General features: G+C 34.9%; 1 protein-coding gene and 1 pseudogene across 1 annotated transcript; one reads left to right on the forward strand and one right to left on the reverse strand.

The window, feature by feature from the left end:
* LOC107796857 (pentatricopeptide repeat-containing protein At3g14330-like) lies at nt 1-2,149 on the forward strand (annotated as a pseudogene).
* Nucleotides 2,150-3,541: 1,392 nt separating this feature from the next.
* On the reverse strand, nt 3,542-7,387 carry LOC107796856 (cysteine-rich receptor-like protein kinase 3). Its single transcript, XM_016619687.2, has 8 exons — nt 6,871-7,387; nt 5,670-6,067; nt 5,456-5,581; nt 5,145-5,272; nt 4,813-5,023; nt 4,484-4,715; nt 4,247-4,397; nt 3,542-4,140 (listed from the first exon to the last, which is right to left on the reverse strand). The coding sequence occupies exons 1-8, from the start codon at nt 7,239-7,241 to the stop codon at nt 3,826-3,828; spliced, it is 1,932 nt and encodes a 643-aa protein (XP_016475173.1). The 5' UTR covers nt 7,242-7,387; the 3' UTR covers nt 3,542-3,825.
* Between the last annotated feature and the right edge of the window lie 5,815 nt (nt 7,388-13,202).

Below are 13,202 nucleotides of genomic sequence, written 5' to 3' on the forward strand. Positions count from 1 at the left end.
TTATTATTTAAAGGAAAAGACCCCAAATATTTATCAACCAAACCATAGTGTAAACGAAATTTTCACAAGACACCAATGGCGATTCCCGCCATTTCTCTACCAACTGTCACAACCACCATAACTGCAACTTCAAGCTTCAACAAGCTTAACAAAACACCTCCAAAACCTTTCAACACAAATCTCAAATCCCTCACTAAATCCGGAAAACTAAACGATGCTCTTCTCCTATTAGAATCCCAGAAAAATTCTCAACCCGAAAACAAAGAATCTTATTTGAATCTCCTCCATGCATGCATTTCACAAAAATCATTAGAACACGGTCATAGGCTATATCTTCACCTTCTTTTAAATCCAAACAGAAGTAAATTTCTCAATGACCCTTTAATTTTATCTAAATTAATTACCCTTTTCTCTGTTTGTGATCAGTTAGATGAGGCTCGCCGTGTTTTTGAGCACCACGCGCTTGAAACCGAAGACCAACCCGAATCAGTTTGGGTTGCAATGGCAATTGGGTATTCTAAAAAAGGATTTTTCAGGGAAGCATTATTGATTTATTGTCAAATGTTGTTTAAGTCCATTGAACCGGGGAATTTTGCATTTTCTATGGCTGTGAAAGCTTGTTCGGGACTTTCAGATTTGAGGGTCGGTAGAGGTGTACATGCCCAGATTATTAAAGCTGATAAAGAACCTGATCAAGTTGTGTACAATGCTATTTTGGGAATGTACAGTGAGTGTGGGTGTTTTGAAGATGTGTTGAAGGTGTTTGAGGAAATGCCTGACAGAAATGTTGTAAGTTGGAATTCGTTGATCGCGGGGTTTGTTAAGAAAGGACAGATTTTTGAGGCATTTGAGACTTTTAGGCGAATGCAAAGAGATGGAGTGGGATATGGTTGGGTGACTTTTACGACGATTTTAGCTGTTTGTTCTCAGGTTACATACCTTTATTATGGAAGGGAGGTACATTCACAAATTGTTAAATCAACTAAAGTTCCTGATCTTGTTTTAGTAAACTCACTTTTGGACATGTACGCAAAATGCGGAGCAATGGAGTATTGCAGGAGAGTGTTTGAGAGAATGAAATACAAAGACATAACATCGTGGAATACTGTTATTAATGGGTATGCGATCAATGGTTTAATGGAAGAAGCAATGAAGTTGTTTGATGATATGGTTGGTAGTGGAGTTAGGCCCGATGGAGTGACATTTATTACCTTGTTGTCTGGCTGTAGCCATGCTGGGCTGGCGAACTTAGGCAAGGAATTGTTTGAGAACATGAGTCCAGAATTTGGAATTCGGCCTTCCTCAGAGCATTATGCTTGTCTTGTTGATATATTAGGTAGAGCTGGGAAAATTAAAGAGGCACTGCAAGTAGTGGAGAAAATGCCCGTCAAGCCTAGTGGAAGCATTTGGGGCTCACTGCTCAATTCATGCAGACTTCACGGAAATGTCTCTCTTGCAGAACTTGTGGCAGAGCAGCTATTTGAGATGGAACCTAACAACTGTGGAAATTACGTGATACTATCAAACATTTATGCAAATGCAGGACTGTGGGAGGGAGTTAAAAAAGTGAGGGAGATGATGGAGAATAAGGGAATCAAAAAGGAAGCTGGATGCAGCTGGATACAGGTTAGAAATAGAGTACACACATTTATGGCTGGTGGCGGTTTTGAATTTCGTAATTCAGATGAATACAAGGAAGTTTGGGATGAATTATCAGATGCTATTGATAAAAATGGGGTATAAACCTGATACGAGAGTTGTGCTTCATGATGTAAACGAGGAAACAAAAGCAGAATGGATATGTGGGCATAGTGAACGGCTTGCTACAGTATTTGGTCTGATTCATACTGGTTCTGGTATTCCAATTAGGGTGACAAAAAATCTTCGAATTTGTGCGGATTGTCACTCTTGGATGAAGTTTGTGTCAGAAATAACGAGAAGAAAGATTATAGTGAGAGATACAAATCGGTTCCACCATTTTGACAAAGGGATATGCTCTTGCAATGATTACTGGTGATTCTCGTAGTTGTTATTCTGTAAATAATCCCTTTAAGATCTTTTTTCTGAGCTATGTACTGAACAGGAAAATATTGCTTCTTTCAAAACACATTTATGTCATTTGTATGAGAATTGAACGTCTTGCTGAAAAGATGTAGTTCTTTGTTTTCCTTTTTACAAATTGAAAAGAGTTTGTGAACCCAGAATATAGCTCTATATGGAAGAAATACACCATCCACATTACCTGCCGCTGGGTAATAGAAGTGTGACCACCTCATCTAAAAGATGTTAGAGAGGAGACACTTTTATTTATACTTAATTATGTCTTTAATACACTCTCTCATGTGGGAGGCTGATTATTCTTATGGTCCCAGCATCTGAAAATTCTTTTCGATAATGGGTGGTGGGTCTCTGTCTAATATTATATTGAATTATTTGACCATCTCATCTAAAAGCTTAAGCTGCTAGAGATGATACAATTTTATTTATTTTATTATGTTTTCAACAAATAGTTCCCTTTTTATTCTCCTCTACGAGCCACATTAAGGAAATACCAAAATTCTTCAAAATAATTAAGGAGTAAATCTAATAGACTTTATATGCCAAGATGATTTAATTAGATAAGAAAACTTGTGATATGTGCTTCTGTAAATCTGCTTGGCTTAACTTTCAGCTTTGCTTTCTGCTTCACTTCGAATGTTTCCAATCTGTACATGAAGAGTTAAACTTCATTTCTCTTCCAATTAATAAACATCATCAAAGTGTCTATACCGGACCAGCACGTGAAAGTACTTGGTGAAGCCACTTGGTTAATTGGAGCTATGTAGCATGTGGAATGGCTGATTACTAACCTCTTGACGGTAAGAACAACTTTTATGTTTCCACTTCTGACTTGAACTGGAAAATAGACAACCAGATTGCTGGTATAAAAGAATGAGGGGAGAAAAGGACATTTCGGTAGTTCACACATAAATCCCAGTAAAACGAAAGGAATGCAAAGGAGAACCAACTCAGAGTTATTAGCATCTCTCGTGTCAGTTCGCGATGGTTATTTTCCCTTACAAAAAGTGTCCCCCCCCCCCTCTCCCCTTCCCCTTATCCGGTCTGTTCAGAGAGATAAGAGTGACTATCTAGCTGCACCTCCTTTGCATCTACTTTTAGAAAGTTATGTATACCTGTGACATTGCTAAGGACTTGTGGGGACTGCTTTGGAGCAAAGCATCCTCTAGATGTCCCCAAACAATTGTAAGGGGTTGAAGTCTCATGGGATAACACTGCAATAAGTAAGACGTTTTTCCCATGCATACTTTATGCCTTGAACTTACCTTGTTTATTTTGTTATACAGAAGTCCAGCTTTGAGCAGTAGATCATCTTGCTTATATTTAAGATAATTATTTTTATTGTTTATTATAGTATACGATGATATCAACAGCAGTAACACAGTCACCATACTGCATTGTTATTTGTTGCCATGTGGAAGATTGTCATATGACTTTGAAATTTGAGTATTAGTGTACGCAGAAGTTTTACAAAATTGCATGTTACACATGAAGAATTGAGGTCGAATATTATTATTATGAACGGGGTCGAGTTCAAGCTCATCATTTAATAAGACACTCTAACAGCCAAGACAACAATTTTCTCATTGCTTCTGCAATGATGATGGAGTTCTAGTTTTGATAGTCAGTCACGGATATGAACCATGAAAAATTAAGACTTGTATAACTTAAAGAGTGGTCATTTTGCACTGTAGCATACTTTCCATGTTTTTTTCAGATGCTGTGGTGCCAGCATAATTTTCAGGTCTAAAGTATACTCTTATGTAGCTAGCGTCCAGTGAAATCAGAAAAAGTATTGGTTGCGTTAGAAGCTGATGATCCAGTAGTCATGGACAAGTCCACTGGCGTACTCTTATCCATGCTAATGATAGTAGGCATACTAGGAGTTCTCGTGTCTGTGCTACGATCACTTAATAGCATGACAACAACTTCAGACATGGTTGGCCTAAGATTTGCTGGTGATTGTGTACACATTAAGGCAATCTCTATGATTTTCTTCACTTCTTGTTCGTTGTATTCATTGGGGTCTAAAGTCTCATCCACCAGTTTTTCAGGCATGCCAGTTTCATGAAGTTTCCACGCCTATTTTCACCATAGCACAGGTACAATTAGAATGGGACAGAGAAGTTGGAAGAGAATACTTAGTAAAATATGAAAGGAAAAGTGGAATTTGAAAATGAAAACCGACCTTTTCAAGGAGATATTCAGTGACAGGCTCAATCTGTATATCATTGCTCCTCCTGCCACTGATTATTTCAAGAACGACAACCCCAAAGCTATAGACGTCGACTTTCTCTGTTAGATGTCCACGAATTGCATATTCTGGTGCAGTATATCCCCTGTTTCAATTAGAGCTCATTGAGTTGTTCTCATAATGCTTTTAGTGATATCAAGGTAAGAAACTCAAGCAGTCAAATTGACTTACAAGGTACCAGCAAACTTAGTGCTGACATGACTCTGATCCTCAGGTAAAAGTCTTACAAGCCCAAAATCAGCAATTTTTGGCTGAAATTCGTCGTCTAGTAGAATGTTGCTGGATTTTATATCTCTATGGATGATGCAGACGTGGAATTGCTCGTGTAGGTAGGCAAGGCCACGAGCTGTGCCAAAGATTATATCAAATCGTTGCTTCCAGTTGAGCATTCCTCGTTTGTCACCTGCAAAACAATGAGAGGTAAGATGAGTTTAAATTTTCTTGAACATAACAATTTGACTTGGAAAAAAATAGTAAGCTGGATAAACAAAAAAATCGACCATATAAGTATCTCTCAAGACTGCCATTTGCCATGTATTCGTAAACAAGTAGTAGGTCTGCTCCTTTGTTAGAACACCCCAAGAGACGGATGAGATTGCGATGATGGACATTACTGATAAGCCGAACTTCAGTCTCAAAATCTGCCTTTGCTCTGCTAGAAAAAATTGCTAGTTTCTTAACAGCAACTACATGTCCATTTTTCAAAGTGCCCTGTTCAATAACATTAGAGTCATCATTTGAATTAAATTTAGTGGATACACGGATAGAAGTCAGTTCAATATTATCTAGTCAATTTGATTGAGATAAGGATCTTCAACTGTTTCAGTGTTACCTTGTATACATCACCAAAACCACCTTCACCAAGTTTATTACTTTCATTGAAATCTTGGGTAGCAATTTTTAGGTCCTTGAATCTGTAGCTCACTGGACCTCTCAGCTCAGTTGCTCCCAGTATATTACCTGAACATGAGCTACTATATCAGTTACGATATAAATAAACGGATGAAAAGAAACCCCCACTTCCCTTTCTATAGTTAAGAGAAAGACATAGAAAACATATTTAAGACTTTGAACTACAAAAGATTCTGAAGATGGTTGAGGGATAAAGAAGGTTAATTCAGAAAGGGATCGTCCAAATTTTACCTCTTTCAGCTGCCTTTGGTTTTCTAGAAAGTCGATACCATAAGAACAAAGCCAATACAATCAAAAGAAGTCCTACACCTCCAACGACACCCCCAATAATGGCGGCTTTCTTCTTGTTTGAGCTTCCTGCATAAAGCACCGCCACCAATTATAAATTCGTCTTAAAATGACTAATGCTGGTAAGAGTTGAGAAAAAGAGAGCTTCATTTCCTACCTCCTCCGCCAAGGAATGGTGTGATATCAGTTGTCTTGTTATCAGAAAAAAAGGCTCTATTTGAGTACCTCATAAAACAGGCTGCGTCTACAGCTCTTCCTTCTGCATATTTAGGCAAGCAGCCTTCTATGTTTTTATATGCCACTGTCAAGCAATCTACGCAGCCACTTTTAGTGATGGTTTCAGCACATTGTGCTACTCCATAGAGAGTAACACCAGCGACTTCCCTCTTCGTGGCTGCATAGAAGCCACTAATTCTTGGAGTCGCCATGCTAAGATCATTCAAGAGTTGTTGTGCAACAGGATTTAAAGCATTTGGCTGAGAAGCTGTTCGATTCCCACAAATTGCTGCATTTCCTGGAAGTGTAGTGTCTTGGTAGAAATTGTTGCTCTCGTACCTTTGAAAAAGGGCATCAGTAGAGCAATGAGTTCATGTAAGTTATTAGAAGGATTTTACTCTCCCTTTTTATCTTTACATTCCAACACAAGCTGCCATTTTAATGAGTATGCTTTAATAATTTTAAATTAGACTATCAAAGTGCTTGTGTTTTCCGCCTGATAAAATAGACTGCCTCAGAAAGTGGTCTTCACATTACAGACTAAAAGGTATGGAAAAGTTCGACTTTCCACAGTTCTGAGTTTAAGTGACGATTTTATCTGAATCGAAGATTACCCACAAGAAGATACATGATCTCATACCAGACAACTGAGAGACTGTTTATAGGTTAGTATCAGGGATTTTATGCAGTCAAACAGTAATATAAATATTGCTGTTACCAATAATCTTGTCTCTTGAGTGTTAGCAAACAACATCATATGATTGATCATAATCAAGGGCTGCTGCATATCATTTAATATATTTGTTCTAGTTTCTTTCTTGAAGGGAGCCTTGGCATAACTGGTAAAGTTGTTGCCATGTGACCAGGAGGTCACGGGTTCGAGCCGTAGAAACAGCCTCTCGCAGAAATGCAGGGTAAGGCCGCCTACAATAGACTCTTGAGGTCCGGCACTCACCCAGACCCCGCGCATAACGGGAGCTTAGTGTACCGGGCTGTCCTTTTTTTTTTCAATAGTTTCTTTCTTAATGGAAATTTTGAAGAAGAGGCCAAAATCTTGAAAAATTGATGTGAAAATACAAAGAGCAATTCCATAGATATTTCTTAATAAAGTCGACTCCAACTAGTTTCGAGGCGTAACTCACCTGAGGAAGCAACCATCATAGGTAACACGAGCACCATTAGCACCAGAGCAAGTTCTGATGAGAGAAACAGCAGCATCATAACAGGAAACACAATCAGCTTTTGACAAATAGTTTCTGCATTCAACCATAGCATAAACAGCCTGTTGTGTCGTGGCGAATCGCTTATCTTGATTAGACAACTGGTTCCTTAAATCATCAAAACTTGCATTGAGTTTTCTGAAAAAATCAGGTAAATTTGTTGCATTGTATTGACTACATCCTTTGCCTAACAGGTTGGTTTGTGGCTCGGAAAAAACCGGCTTCTGGATCGATAAACAACCGATAAACGCCACCGTGAACCACCAGCTCCACCACCAGACATAGCTAGCCATGTCTTAGAGTATGGTCCACAGAATTTTCAGGTAAGAATGCTATGGAACGGTTAAGATGTTTGAAGATGAAAGATATTCTTTTATATACACACAGCAGAAAATAGTCAACTATGTGTATTATGACAACATTAATGTATGTTCAATGTTGGATTATCCGCTGGAAATAAAGCTAAAAGATTAGAGTATTATCTGTCGTTCTCCTTCTGTTTTGTCTTATGGATTTAGAAAGAATTTTTAGCGCAAATGGTCCCTAAAATTTGAGGGTAAGTCTAGTTTAGTCTCTATTATATTACTTGAGCATATATGGTTCTTTAAGTTCACAAAAAGTCGAGCATGTTTAATCTAAAAGGCCAGCCCGATGCACTAAACTCCCGTTATGTGCAGAGTCTGGGGAAGAGTCGGACCACAAGGGTCTATTGTACGCAGTCTTATCCTGCATTTCTGCAAGAGGCTGTTTCCACGGCTCCAACTCGTAATACCTTGGTCACATGACAACAACTTTACCGGTTGCGCCAAGACTCCCCTTCAAATTGACAAAATATCCAAATGGGTCATTAAAGCTAATCAATATTTCTCGTACTTTTCACGTGACTAGAGTAAAAAATAATCCCAACATAGATTTTCTTGGTCAATTTTATATTTTCCTTCAATCCTACACTGATCACACAAAAATCAAATAGAAAAAGTGTATCAGTAATGAAAAAACTGTGATGGAGAAAAATGAAATTGGGCAAGTAGATCTGATCACGATCGTTATATTACTTGGGAACTTCAAAAGTATATAACATTTCCATTAGTTTTAAAGATCAAGTTTAGGAGTTTCATGAGTTGGATCAGAAGTGCTCAACCTATGTAAACTTAAAGGATCATATGCACTCAAAATAATATAATATGGACAAAAATAGACTTATCCCAAACTTAAGGCATCATTTGGGGAAACAAAAAAAAAAAGAAAAAGAGCCCATTGATTCAAGGAATGATGGAAAACCACTCATTGCCTCATTCATTTCTATATAATATAGTATAATATAAATAAATGTACAGTCTGTTGGATTTCTTGGAAAGTTGACCTCGTACTTTGGATGCTTTTACAAATCTACAATAACTTTTTGGTGTAAAAAAGAAGGAAAACACTGCCAATAATAGTCAATTATCCTGTCTAAATGGAAGCTTACCTTCCCATTTATAACTCAGGAGCTCAAGATTTATTGGATAAAAATTATTCTAAGTTTTGTTAATACATATACAGGGTTTGAGCAAAAGTTATTTAATTTACGTAAACTCACTTATTACGTTGTAGATCTGTCCTTGACTCAAGCTCGAATCTATAGTGAACAAGAATTATAATTAGAGATATCTATAACTACTTTTTGTGATGAGAGGCGGATCTATGTTGGGAGAAGAAAGGTTATCGGACCCTGTTAACTTCCGCAAAAAAATTGAATATATAAGTGTACATATGTTAAAAACGGTTATATATTTTGCTTGGAACCCTTAAGATCAAAAGTCCGTTGCGAACATTGGTTGAGCAGTTCGCTTATGTGCCCTTACCACTTTTAAATCCTGAATTTGCCTCGCCATCTTCAAATTTTAGGTTCGCCTATGTTTGTGACCACGTCCAGGTTATAAATTGTTGTAAGTTTGAACTTGACTGGTGAGTTACAGTCAAATTCTTTCTTTTTATTTGAATCAATTTTCCTGTAAACCTTCACAAAAAATGTATTGATCACTCTATACGTGAGTGTAACGAAGACCAATTATAATACTACGTTCAATCCTTTTTATCGGTCGTCTTAGATTTTAGCACATTTATTAAGAAAATTATTTTTGATTAGATTAATCATAAAGAGAATTTTGACTAAATGTTTTTCTGGAGTAGTACTAGTAGTGGACATAGAAAAAAAAAATTAGCGTCTTCTTGATTTTTTAATGTGATAAATATTTTTGGTTAATTTTTGTTAGCAGTAACAACAAATCTGAAAAGGGTGATGTGTATACGGGTCTTACCTCTTTTTTATGGGAGAAATTAAAAAATAGCCAGATTTATAAGTGGTCTTTCAAAAATAGTCACAGTTTCAAAAGTTATCGAAATTTAGCCACTTTTCATGTACAGATAAATCTGAACGAAAACACTGTTCAAAATCCAGAAAATACTTCAGTATATTATACTGGAGTTACAGCAAAGTATACTGGAACTCCAGCATATTATACTGGAGTTTGGAGTTCCAATATACTTTGCTACTGAAACTCCAGTATATTATACTGGAGCCAGCAAAGTATACCGGTCCAATATAATATGCTGGAAGTTCATGCACAGGTGCACCGAACTCCAGTATATTATACTGGATCGGTCTCTGTTGTAGCAAAATAATAGCTATTTTTCAATGACTTGGCAAATGCTATCTATTTTTGAATGACCGGTCCGAAAATTGGCTAGACCATGCTATTTTAACCTTTCTTATGAGGTAAAGAGAATGTTTCCAATAAATCCCTAGCTCAAGGAAAGCAAAATGGCAGCAGTGATAAAAAGAAATACGGTAGTAAAAAGTCCATATAAAAGTAAGAAATGATAACAGCAATATTGTAGTAAGATAACTAAAGCAAAAGAAATAATAAAATAGTAATAAAAATCTAAAAATAAGAAAATACAAAAATACATAGTACTACAAATATTAAAAAAGGAGTACGCTCGACTACCTAATAACTCTCATCCTACTTCTCTCGGTGAGAATGAAAAAGAATTTGTTTTTGGCAATTTGTTATTCTCAAGTGGCTTAGGTTTTGTTCAATTGTCAGTTTTTCTTTTATTTTCAATTTAATAACCGGCAAAATTTTTTGGGAACTATTTAATTACATAACGTAGACGTGCCACATAGTAGCCTAATTTATATCGCAAAAATAGGTGTGATTTGTGAACATGTACATTCACTTAGCACTACTGATTTTTTTATTAGTAAGTTATATTTATTTAATGTTTAATTAGCCATCCCAATTTATATAACGTTGTATCTATTATAGAATATATATACTATATTTTATAGAATTATACTTATAAAGAATTTTGACAAGTTCCTCAAATTAGAATCTATTTAACTAATTAAATTTAAGTTGGGATATTATAGTTTTTTTAGTATTCATATCAATTTTTCTCTTAAAAGTATATGCTCGGTCAATAGCTCAAAAACTAGCCTCCCCTAGTATAGTCAGACCTCTTTATAACAATCTCATTTTTTTCGATAAGGCCGCTATAGTAAAATGCTGTTATAGAGGACATATATTATAATATAACATAAAGGTCGATTTCGGAAAAAACTTAATTGTTATGTAGAAATATTAATTATAACATATAGACGATGTTATAGAGAAGTCTGACTGAAGTATACTAAGTTCTAAAATTCTGTATATTTTCCTTTTCTTCTTTCATAGTACTAATGTATAATATTCGACTTTTTTGCTAGTCTTTGTTCTATAGTTTCTTTTAATATTATTCTCTTTTTTTATACTTTTAATATTGTTCTTTTAATGACATTTTCTGTTGTTGTTGTTGCAAGACCTCACTCGCAACAGCAATTTTTTTTAAATATAATTCCATTTAAATTCGAAAGGAAAAAGTCAGAACTACCTGAGGTATACATGAATAAGTCTTGCAACTGTCACGTTGTTTTTAATATTTTTACTGTCATGGTGAAGTTGATTATTATTTTATTAATGAGTTTTTTTTTGTTTTTAAAACATTCTATCTACGATTTCGTGTGTAATCTATTAAGTATCATCTTCTTTTTTTCTATATTATTATTAAAATAAACAAAGAAAAATGAACTACATAGGGGAGGGACTTTTTCTAGAAGGTCTTTGAATATGGAGGCGGCTGCTTTGGTCTCAATAGAATTTTTATTTTGACGACTTCTTTGGTAAAATTTAGAAACCTGAAACCTAAACCCTGAAAACGATTAATTGAAAATAATAATTTATGGGTGAAATTTAAAAATAGTCAGATTTATAACTATTAATTGAAAAATAATCACAGTTTCAAAAGTAATCAAAATTTAGTCACTTTTCATGTAAAGATAAAATCTGAATAAAAAATACTGGTAAAAATCCGAAAATATTCCAGCATAATATGCTGGAACTTTTTACATATTAGCTTCCAACATAATATGCTGGAATTTAATAATATGCTGAAAGTTTATATGCATGAGTTCCATAATCCCGCATATTATGCTGGAACTTTCCGTGTCTTGGAGTTCCAACAAAACATGCTGAAAGTTTATATGCAGGAGAGCATATTGTGCTGAAACTTTCCGTTTTTTCAGCAAAATAATAACTATTTTTCAATAATTTCGCAAACACTATCTTTTTTCCGATTATCAATACTAGCCCGTAGTATTTTGACGATATTTTTAATCAGGTAGCCTATCAGTCGTAAATAAATAGGGAATTCCTGTTTATGTCTTATTCAAATTGGACAAAGAGCTAGGTCATGTTCTTTTCTTCCTTAAATGCTCAAATTGGACCATTTGCCTGTCTCCTTCTGGTTGTCTAATGTTACATTATTCTTTGATTATTGCATTTTTTTTCTTCTTTTCTGATTGTGCCAAATTAAAGAGTCTTGTGTTATGAATAGTTTGTACATTGGATACTACTTTGGATATTACATTGGATGCTATATTGGATGTCCATGTTGTGAATAATTTAAAGATTAAATTTCCTACTTTATGTCCATCATCTTTACTTTTTATGCCTATAAAAGGCCATGTAATTACAATGGAAAAATATACCAAAGTGAAAGAAGAAAACACTTCTCCCTTCTTTCTATCTCTTCTTATTTACATTTTACTGCATTACTTTTATTTTATTACACGTTATCAGCACGAAGCTCTAATTTTATTCTTAACTCCCGCTAAGTTGAGCCATATTTTATTAAGGTATGTATCATTATAATCATCTTATTTATGGCAGTACATATCATATGCTCACTGTTTGCAGATTACTTGTGCGCTTGGGCATCTTAAATAGTTTAAGTACATTGCAGTGATTAAATAACTATTTCCTTCCGTGCTCAACTCTTAGAGGACCTCAAAGTCATCAAACTAGCTATGCACTAATGTCATGGACTCCCTGGATCAAAACATATCTTTAAGGCATTTTGAAGAACTGTGAGAAATGAATTGACAAACAATAATTTTTTAATTACTTTATATTTATTGGAACATATAAATAATGTTAGTCACGTTCAATTCTATTAACACATATATATCAATAATATAAAGTGAAATGAAATAAGTATGTAATTTCTACTTTATGGCAAGAATAAAATGAAATAGTAGATTGCTAACATGATATAGCTCTATTTTCATTTCTTTTACCTTAATCGTTTTGTTTTCATTAATTGTTTATTATTATAATTATTTCTCTAACTTATTCATCTTTTATGATAGTTTTCACTATGTCAAATTTATCAAAACTTGAATTTGTGGCACTTGACATCACCGAAAGGAACTATTTATCATGGGTGATGCTGAAATTCACCTTGACGCTAAAGGTCTTGGAAATACTATTATACAAGGAAATGAAGCATCAAATCAGGATAAAGCGAAGGCCATGATTTTCCTTCGTCATCATCTACATGAAGGGTTAAAAACTGAATATTTAACCGTAATATTTAACCGTAAAAGATCCACTTGAACTATGGATTAATTTGAAGGATCGATATGACCACCTAAAACTTACGGTATTACCGAAAGCTCGGTATGAGTGGATACATTTAAGGTTGCAAGACTTTAAAACCGTAAGTGAGTATAATTCTGCTATCTTTAAAGTAAGTTCTCTATTAAAATTATGTGGAGACACTATCACAGATGGAGACTTATTGGAAAAAATATTTTCTACTTTTCACGCTTCAAATGTGGTGCTACAACAACAATACCGTGAAAAAGGTTTTAAGAAATATTCTGAGTTAAT

Source organism: Nicotiana tabacum, chromosome 13, assembly GCF_000715075.1.
Source record: "Nicotiana tabacum cultivar K326 chromosome 13, ASM71507v2, whole genome shotgun sequence".
Lineage (NCBI taxonomy): Eukaryota > Viridiplantae > Streptophyta > Magnoliopsida > Solanales > Solanaceae > Nicotiana > Nicotiana tabacum.

What these genes read in the sequence shown, in the direction of transcription:
- LOC107796856 (XM_016619687.2), bottom strand. Translation starts at nt 7,241, where the DNA reads ATGGCTAGCTATGTCTGGTGGTGGAGCTGGTGGTTCACGGTGGCGTTT. An exon ending in TATGATGGTTGCTTCCTCAG is followed by an intron (nt 6,068 to 6,870) that starts GTGAGTTACGCC and finishes CCTTTTTCAAAG; the next exon opens with GTACGAGAGCAACAATTTCT. An exon ending in ACCATTCCTTGGCGGAGGAG is followed by an intron (nt 5,582 to 5,669) that starts GTAGGAAATGAA and finishes TGCTTTATGCAG; the next exon opens with GAAGCTCAAACAAGAAGAAA.